Source organism: Emydura macquarii, unplaced genomic scaffold, assembly GCF_026122565.2.
Source record: "Emydura macquarii macquarii isolate MOO-44397 ecotype Brisbane River unplaced genomic scaffold, CSIRO-AGI_Emac_v2 contig_2897, whole genome shotgun sequence".
Lineage (NCBI taxonomy): Eukaryota > Metazoa > Chordata > Testudines > Chelidae > Emydura > Emydura macquarii.
In genome coordinates this window covers 36,424,139-36,433,699 of record NW_027133034.1, presented here as the reverse complement: position 1 = coordinate 36,433,699, position 9,561 = coordinate 36,424,139, and the positions used below count along the sequence as shown (strand labels likewise).

Below are 9,561 nucleotides of genomic sequence, written 5' to 3'. Positions count from 1 at the left end.
TAAAGATCCAACACAGTTTACAGGCAGGCACACAGGCAGAAAATTACACTTTTCCATGTAGCCCTTCTTTCCTAGCCAGCTGCACCTCTTCTGAGCTAGCTGAGTTGCTACCTCCTGCCTGTAGCTAGATGTTGTAAATAAGAGCAGCACAGCAGAATGATGCGAAGAGAATATTTGTTTCCCCAAGCCTGGTTATGAGACCTGCCGGGATTACCAAAGGGTAATATGCTTGTCAGATGGCTGAGATCAGCATGCACTGACCCCAGTGGCTACTTTCAAACATGGTTCCAGGACCTCACTGGACCCTTAGGATCAACATCCTACTCTTCCCCCTATATGGCTTCATTTTCATAAAGTGGAAAACATCTAAAGTTCTCTACACTACTCAGGGAAGAGTTGAGTTGCTGGATAACTCTCTTGAGGAGGGTGGGATCAGAGAGAGAAAGGTGTAGAAAGGGAGACACTCAGCATGAGTGTCAGGACTGAGCACTACAAAGAATGTTTGTATTGTTAAATTGGGACACTCCTCATTAGTGCAAACATTTTATTCCGGTCATGGTCTAGGCTTGCACCCAAGGCTACAGATAGGACGAAGGGATATAACACATTGCAGCACTGTTAAGACCAAAAGAACAGATGGCCAAAATTCATTTCTCTTGTAGATTTAAAAGGAAATCAGATGTTGACAGGAAAGTCATTCCCAAAGGCTCCTGGGGCAGGGTGGTGCAGTCACAACTTCCAATCGTCTTTGGCCTGAAATTAGAAGTGACAAGTGGAGATTACAGGTTCTGTGTGGAAGAGCCAGTTTACCCAAAGAACACATTCCTAGAAGAGCACTTATTTAAATGAAGTCTAGTTGCAGTACTTATGTCTCTAATGTATCATACTCCAAGGAAGTCCAGCCATCTTTAACTGACAGATCTACTGCTCAAATCATTAAGGAAAAAAATAGTAGGGTTTATTTAATGTAAATAGTCACTAATCTTTCAGAATGAAGAGTTCAGGAAGATGAATGGTATGATTGACTGAAGTCATAATCCAGACTACAGCTTGTCAGAAAAGGATGATTTGTTGAAACCAAAACTTTTTGTGGAAATGCATCAGTTTTGACAGGACTTGCCCCAGATCCAGGATGAAATTTCTGTTCAAAAGAAGAGCAACCTGAATAACCAATAGCCCAGTGGTGAGGGCACTCATCTGGAGAACCAGATTCAAGTCCTGCCTAATTCAGAACTGGGACTTGAATCTGGATCTCCCACATTCATGTCTTACTGGCTTTTTTGGGAAGGTCTCTCTCCCTCCCCCCCCCCCTTTTTTTTTTTTTTTTTTTTTTTTGAGAAATCAAGTGTCAAAACCTCAACATTTTTCAGGAAATGGAATTCTTGTTTTCTGGCCAGCCATAGTTCAGAGCAAGATCATTGCTTTCATATCAGAGGGTAGAGAGTGCTGTAATGATTGTAAGGGTGCTGCTATGTGGCAGGAAAGCAGGTCAGCCAGCTGGCTCCATACTGGTTAGTTTCACATTTGGAAAGTGCATATTTAGCAGAGAGTTATTTAGAGGTGCTGCATCTAGGTTACCAATCTTTGCACAGTAAGCAGGATATATGCATGAACATCAAGTTTACAATAAAGTAATGAGTGTTGTTACTATTTATCTGCTGGCCGAGATGCCATCCACTGAGTTTAACGAGTGTTTAGTTAGTGGGAAGAGAAAACAGATCCAAGTTTAAATATTTGCATTACTTATATTTGTGTAGCAGCACACCCATTGACCCACGTCACACATCAATACATTAGTACTGTACCAGCATCTCTAGCACTGGCCTAGTTTTCAGTCTAATAAGGTGGATTCCCAGTGCTCTGTCTCATCCCTTTTAAAAAGGGAAATACACAGCTCATGTTCACTCTCCAACAACAATTACCTTTGCCATGTTGGCCTGCACTAGCTATCACAGTGCTTTGTCCTGTCTGCAACCCTTATTCTCTTTGGGGGCTGTTCTAGGTTTCTTGCTTCAGTAGCGAAGATCTGGTGCTGTGTAAATCCAGGTACAGGTAGCTGGCCTAGTGCAGAACTTCCTAACACTTTCATTGGTATGATATTATGCTGGGTTTCTATAAAACCCCATCAATACTTCATCCACTCCTTAGTCTCATGTGGCAAGTTAGCAAAGACTATTTAATACTATTTCCCCAGGATTAGATTAAAATGAAGTCCAATCCCTGTCCATACATGTTAGAGCCCCAACATAAATAGCCATCTGTTAAAGGCCTTCTCATCGACAGGTAATGAGACACTTTTCAAAGGTGTATGTATTGTGTCCATTCTATAGATGTGGAAAATGGAGGTGCAGCTCTTTGGTACAGCCAGGACTAGAACCCAGGTTTTCTAAGTCCCAGGCCAGTACCCTGCCACAGGACCACACAACTTTCCATTGATCTAGTACCCTCATCTAGTTTTTCTGGTATTATGACAGACATCCTTCTAGCCAGCTAAGCAATGCTGCCCACTCCATTTCCAGAATCTTCTGCCTCTAGTTTCTGATACGACACCAATATGAACCCCTTATAGATTTAATCCATCCCTGGCTATGCTACATCCCAACCCCTGGTGAGTGTGTGGCAGGTCCATGGAGGATGTAAATTCGTTACAGCCCCAGCTAGACAGCCTTGGCTCTTTAAGTTAAATTGCAGCAGCTCATGCTTATAGCTCTGGAGGTCCCTGGCTCCAATACCAAGTATGTCAGTCAAAATGGTTGCCACCACACTTGTATTACTACACAACACTGTCTTTTTGTTCTGTTTGTACAGCACCTAGCACAGTGGGGTCCTGGCCAATGGCTAGGACTCCCAGGCACTATGATAATACAAACAATAACGTTTTAAAAGTAATTTGACACTTGTGCCTCAGGTAACAAATATGGTAAACTAACAGATTGTGGGAACTTGCAATGGATCTTTTAGAGCCAACATGACAATACCGTGGCCTCCATCATCTCCCCAGTTATCAGTCAGACTATATCTCTCCGCTCCAAAAGGAGTTTCTGCCCTGTGAGGTAAAAAGTCTGTTAGCTGCAATAGTTTTCAGCAGCCTATATCCTATACAAACCACCTAGGAAAGGGTAAGAGTCAAACACTTGGGCAAGTGTAACATTCTCTCCTATATGGTAGGCAATTTGTAGCCAAGTTTTTGCAAGTAGAAAGAAACCATGAGTGTACCTGGGAATCAAATTCTGGTTAACCATACATCACACAGCATGATACCAAGTCAGCCATAAGCATTAAAACAAAAAAAAACACCACCATAAAAGTGCTTCTATTTTCAACTTAGGAAAAATAGAACACTCCACCTTTCTGCAGAGAAGAATTTTCTTGAAATATTTGTGTATGTGCAAAAGCGGTGACATGTATTCTCCTGAGGTTAAAACAAGAACCACCAATAACGGCTTTTGTGGTTCAGCATTCTCTTTAGCCCTGCCGGCAGAGCTGGCTTTATATATTATCCTCCACCAACCTCTCACAAAATAACCAGCAGGATGTTTGCCTTTGTGTTGTAAGTGAAACTAATGGTGCTCTGATGTTAAGGTTCCCTGTAAAGATGCAGTAAGCACAATACCAGTTAAACTTGAGTCAGAAGTCATCTTGATTTACTTGATCTACCTGATTACATTCAAATTTCCTGTCTGACATAGGAACCGATTCTAGTGGCCAGAGTACATTCCCTGTCACTTACCTTTGTGTTACTGCAAAGCACCAATTTGCTTTAGCTTTTGGGCGAGTTCTCCTTGTTCTTCTAAAGCAGCCAGATCAGAATATCCACCAATGCAGACTTCTCCAATATACACACGGGGGACCTAGACACGCACACAAATGACATTTGTTAGTCAGTGGGGAGGAGAAACAAGCAGCACGGCAGGGTCTCTGAAGATATTAGGACCCAGATTCACGAGGACATATGCAGGTTGCAATGCCTAACCGCTAGGTGCTCTGTCATCTAGTGGAATTCCTGAGTTAGATGCCTAGGCTCCCCATACAGCACATGGAGAGAGGTAGGCACCTAAGGGAGGGTGCCTCAGAAGCCAGCAAGCTGAGCGGGAGCCATCTAAGCTGGCCAGGAGTGAAATTCAGAGGAAAGGGGTGGAGCTTAGGCTATGGGCTATTCTGTTATTTTGTGAGAGATGACTGACCTGGCTTTGGCACCTAACTCCAGGAGAGGGTTCACAACTGAAAATCCCCAGTGGAGGAAGCATCTCCCTCTGTGGCCTGTCAGTCTAGGCACCTAGGCTGGTGTCTCAGAATCCTATCCTTAAGCACCTAACTCTTCCCATACGTTGTACGGAGCACCTGGGACCCTAACTGGGGTCTGTGAATTCCACTGAGCTCCAACGTACATAGAATGTAGGTGTTAACTTACCTTGGTTAATCTAGCTCAAAACTCTTAACTGGACCTTTTTCAAATCTCAAGAGGTTTGGTTTTAGAACTGCAAAAGCATCTGGGTTGGGATGAAGAGTGTCATAACTGATTCTGCTTGCCCATTCTTATGAGATACGTGCACATTTCCAACTCAGAGGCAAATCTCTATGCCTGTCTACAGTGTTTTGACACCAAAATCTATGTTTGTGTTCAAAACAAAACTGAATTGGCAGTGTAAAGCCTGTTTCCACGAAATGATTTTGAACTTACTGGAACTGGCCTACTTGTTAGTGTGCAAGTTGTTATCTGGTAGGAAATCTGCTTACTAATCCTTGTGCAATTTTGTAAAATATAAAACTGAAATGTCCTCAGTAAGACTTAGGTAACAATGTGTCCTCTGTGTGGCAAACAAGGAAGTGGCTTCATAAGTAGTTGGGAACACCTTTCACCAGTGGAACTCAAATTGCATCACTAATATTATGACTCACGATGAGGGCATTTTGAAGTAGATGAGATCATAATCTATTTTCCTACTAAATAAAGTTGGGCAATTCAAATAATTTCTCTGCCTAAAGCTATATAGAAAGCAAGTAGTAGGCTGGGTCTAAATGCTAGGACACGACTCCTAGTCCTGTGCTCAAGATACTAGGGCATACTTTCACTTTGCTTGTGTTGTGAAAGGTTATCTTAGGTACAGGTTTCCATGATGCTTATCACCATAGTGCCTGAGTACATAAGATTAGACGCCATTCCTACCATACAAGTAATAGAGGGCAAAAACAGTGTATTCAGAGTGAGTTTGTATTAGGCTTATTATGGGTTGGGTTGAGCCATCTTTGAAACTGGGGGGTGTGTAACCACCATCTTCCATTTAACAGTTATAAGAAGTCATTTATAAAACTAGATCGCAGACATAATAGGAGCATTACCCCAAACACATGCACTTGGCAAGGCTTGAGTAGAATATGAACTCTGTGGGTCAAGGGGTATCCCTGGCGAATGATACAGCAAATGCAGGGACCAGAACGTTGAACCCAGCTCAATTTAGTCAGTCGGGGTGCCTGGGTGTGACAGAAACAGCAGAAAGACCAGAAAAGCTGACAGAAGGCAACAAGGAACACCCGACACAAACACAGTCACAGAAGTACTGGAACATGGCCCAGAGAGAGCTTTTTGACCCAGTGCTGACTTAAATTAAAAAAAAAAAAAAAGAGACTTGGAGCTAGAAGCAGAGAAACTGTCTCCTCTTTTGTTCAGGGAAACAAGACTTTGCAGATTCTTTGTAAATAAACAGGATTTCATTGAAGAGATGCCTGACTCCTTCATCCATATTTTGCCTAAACAGAAATAACTCAGGGAATCATGACCTTTGTCTGTTTGGGTCAAGCAGGTTAATTGTATCTATGATCCTCTAGACATAAACAACAAGCACCTTCAAAGGCACAGAAAGCCAGTGGGGAGGCTTGATTGTTTCTATAAAAGTTATCACACCTTAATTAAACTAGCTACTCTGGAGCACTGATCAGATGCAAGACTCACAGAGAGGAGCAGTGTGACCCAAAGTGAACAAAAACACTACAGCACACAGGACAGCAGTATGGCAGTTATTCTGAACATCAGGAGCCATTTTACAAGAGAATAAAATGATTAACAAAAACACCATAGAGAACATTGCAAACAAACAGAACTGGGGGGAAAGGGGGGGTCTTGTGCTTTATACTAGTTCTCCTTCTACTCCATCTAGCTAGATTGCAAATTTCTCAGGAGAGCCCTCTGGGCCTGTAGAGCACCTAGCATACTTCAGTGTGCTACATAAATAAGATAACTGTGACCACAAGCATGCAACTGTGAAATAAGAATACATGAAAAACTCACCGTTCTTGCCCCTGTTGTCTGCTGGAAATAGTCCTGAATGCTGCCCATATCTTGGGTGGTGATGTCAATAAATTCCAGGTGGCCTTTCTTGAAGGAATATTTGTTGAGAAGGCTCACTGCACTCTGGCAATAAGGACAGGTGGGCTTTATAAAAACAGCCACTTTATCAGATCTGATTTTGCTCTTGACAAACTCCCGAGACATCTTAAAGAGACTATTTTCTAACCCAAGGAGCCCCACAACTCTATGCTTAAAGCAGAAGAGAAGCAATAGCAGCTGCAGTAGTAAGTGCTTGAGGTTTTTGTAAGCTGTAAACTGCCTTCCTTATAGGGACCCACCCTGTAGGAGGAGTTTTCCTTCACTCAGTCTTGCACTTTAAAGAGATAATGCACCAAGCTGCCTTGTACTATTTGCAAGCAGACGAATAGTTTTAAAATGTGAGGTAATTTGCTCCTTATTAACTAATGCATGCAACTAGGGTTAAACTTTCAGGCTTGACCTCTCTCCTGACTGGAGTTTGTGTTGTGGCTTGCTGGCTGCTCATCTCAGTGCCAGTGAAGGGTGGAAATCACTCTAACGCCGTGTTCTCAACCTTTTTGTGCTGGTGACTCCCTTTGGACTTACTTCTCTGACAGAGCTGCAGAATACCTTTCTGCCTGTGTTGCCCTTTCCTCACCCTTCTATGCTGTTTAGAAAAGCCCTGAGCTGGGGGACTTGAAAAGTGAAATGAAGCGAACAATGTCGGCGTTTAAGCTCTAGTTGGGATGACCATTCTTCCCAACTGATAAATTATAAATAATTTGCACTTCTAGAGAGCTTTCCTCCTGAGGCTCTCTAACTGTTGTATCCCACTTTCACAGATGGGGAAACTGAGATACACAGAGGCTAGGGGTCTTGCTCAAAGTCACACACCGAGTCAGATACAGAAAAGAAATCCTAAGTCCCAGTCCTGTGCTTTAACCTTTATTAGATCAAAGCAGTTTACTGAATACGGCCCCAATCTGGCAAACAGTTATGCACATACTTATATGTATATGAGAAATCTCATTGAAGTAAGTGGGCCTACTCACAGGCATAAAGTTAAATGTGTTTAGCTGTTTGCAGGATTGAGGCTTAATACAGAAGAACTATACATACAATTGCATCTCTTTAGATAAGAAAAAGGAAACTCTCTCTTCCACTTGGTCAACCTACTAACTGATGTGCAGCTTCTAAGGCCTCTCCCCTGCTTTGAGAACCACCTAAGACAACATTTGTGCCTACGCTGTTCTCAATACTGGATCCAGACCTAGGAGGATGCATTTGTTTCTCTGTCTGTGAAGGATTGGGAGGACTTGGGTGGGAGTCTATAAAGATCTTAACTTTCCCTCATGGGAACTGAGCTTTTCAAAAATCTTGCCCCAGTTGCGGACGCCAAGCACTTTTGAATATCTGGTGCCCTATGATTTGGGATTGGTCCGTTTGAGAGACCAGCTCACTTTCCATGCAGCACTGTCACAATCAATGAAGTTTTCTGAGAGGGAAAGCCCTCAGTGTGAAAAAGGTCAGTTTCTGTGAGGTGCGTTGTATATTTTAATTTACTTCCTCCCTCTGTCAGAAACAAGGCACAGCTGTTAGCCTCTGGGACATGCTGCAAAGCCCCCCAGGCTGTTGTCGAGAGGGAGGCTACGCTGAGGGCTGAGATTTGTGACTGACTTGTTTTATGTATGGTTTTTTTTTTTCTTTTCTGGTTTTGGGTTGGCACTGTATTTATTTTTATTTGCCTATAATACATGGTAAAGGCACCCTGGCGGGGTACTTTATGTTTTGTATAAATCTAAATGAATAAAACAGTGGCTGCCAGAGTTCAACAGGCAAAAAGTCAGTAATTATTTACTTACCACATAAAAGAGCCTCAGGGTCTCTGGGGTCAGCTTTCAGTGAATACCAACCCTAGATTTAAATGATGTCGGGATTATGACACAAATAGACAAATGCCAGGAAATTCAGAGCTGCAGCTGGGTTATGAGAGAGTCACTCCTGATATTTGACACCCACACACATTACAGAGATTACAGCTTGTATTTCCAAACAACAGGGTGTCAGCTTGGTTCTATGCTGTGCGTCAGGAATATTTTATGTTTCTAGTCATGATCTGAGCTGTATTATTCATAATGTCTCATGGGGAAGCTGCAGAACATAAACCCCTGCCAACATATGGTAGAGAATGAGTTAAAAAAATATACAGCTAAACAGAAGCTCTTCAGATGGCTGCCCCTTAACACAGCAACTGCCAGACCACTCCAGCCAGGGGCGGGGAAGGAGAAACATGACTGCTGTTATTGCACTAGGAAAAGCAAACTGAGACTATAAGGAGAGATGGAGGTTTTGGCTGTTACTGACTTGTTAAATTTAACCTAGTCTCCATTCACTCTGCATGGGATAAGAAATCTGAGAGTTCTGGGTGTATGAGGTTATTACCCCGATGCTGAATGGTGGTATGCAGCCACAAAGCCGGGCAGGGGTGGCTTTGGACATTCATATGAGCTGTAATGGTGGAGTAGCAGCCACATCGCCAAAAAGACAGGCCCCACAGGGTTAGAACTTATTACATGAAGGATCTTGTTTGGGGCTGGGGGAAAAGAGGCCCAGTTTATCCCACAGGATTGTGTGATTATTTTGTTGTCTGGCAATGACTAGGCTGTGTCAAGTCTATCCTGCATTTCTTTCACTTCCTGTCGTTGTTGTGGCTGCGGCAGGCCCATCTCACACCAGCCAAGGGTCACCACAAGGATATTTGCCATTTAATATCCATCTGTCTCAGGGTTCTCTGTCACACAGTGCTGTCAAATCTAAGCACTAGTAGCACATTGGGCTAACTAAACCCCTGGTGTAGCCCCATTGAGGCCAATGGCATTACCCTAGAGATTAGTTTGGGAAGTGATATGGTTATGCATCTTTCACTAAGGGGAGCCTGCTGAGAGCAAGGGGAGGCTACTTAGAAGTCTGTTCTAGATCCATCATAGACATGTAGGCTGGTATGGGAGACTAATATGAGGGGGAAAGGAATCAAAGAGAGCTGGCTGTATTTTAAAGAAACCTTACTGAGGGCGCAGGAACAAACCATCCCGATGTGCAGAAAGAATAGCAAATATGGTAAGCGCCCAGCTTGGCTTAACAAAGATGTCTTTGGTGATCTTAAACACAAAAAAGAAGCTTACAAGAAGTGAAAGCTTGGTCAGATGACTAGGGAGGATTATAGAAATACTGCTCAAACATGCAGGAATGAAATCAGG

The 9,561-nt window shown here is 43.0% G+C and overlaps 1 protein-coding gene across 1 annotated transcript; it reads right to left on the bottom strand.

The window, feature by feature from the left end:
* Window positions 1–529: 529 nt before the first annotated feature.
* On the bottom strand, window positions 530–6,571 carry GLRX (glutaredoxin). The gene is made up of 3 exons (XM_067568974.1): window positions 6,287–6,571; window positions 3,731–3,851; window positions 530–753 (listed from the first exon to the last, which is right to left on the bottom strand). Exons 1-2 carry the CDS (start codon window positions 6,488–6,490, stop codon window positions 3,738–3,740), a joined length of 318 nt encoding a protein of 105 aa, XP_067425075.1. The 5' UTR covers window positions 6,491–6,571; the 3' UTR covers window positions 530–753; window positions 3,731–3,737.
* Between the last annotated feature and the right edge of the window lie 2,990 nt (window positions 6,572–9,561).

Bases quoted from the DNA above. Each gene is read 5' to 3' on its own strand.
- GLRX (XM_067568974.1), bottom strand. From the start codon at position 6,490: ATGTCTCGGGAGTTTGTCAAGAGCAAAATCAGATCTGATAAAGTGGCT. The intron at 3,852-6,286 runs GTGAGTTTTTCA...GTGCGTGTCTAG, and splicing joins AGACAACAGGGGCAAGAACG to GTCCCCCGTGTGTATATTGG.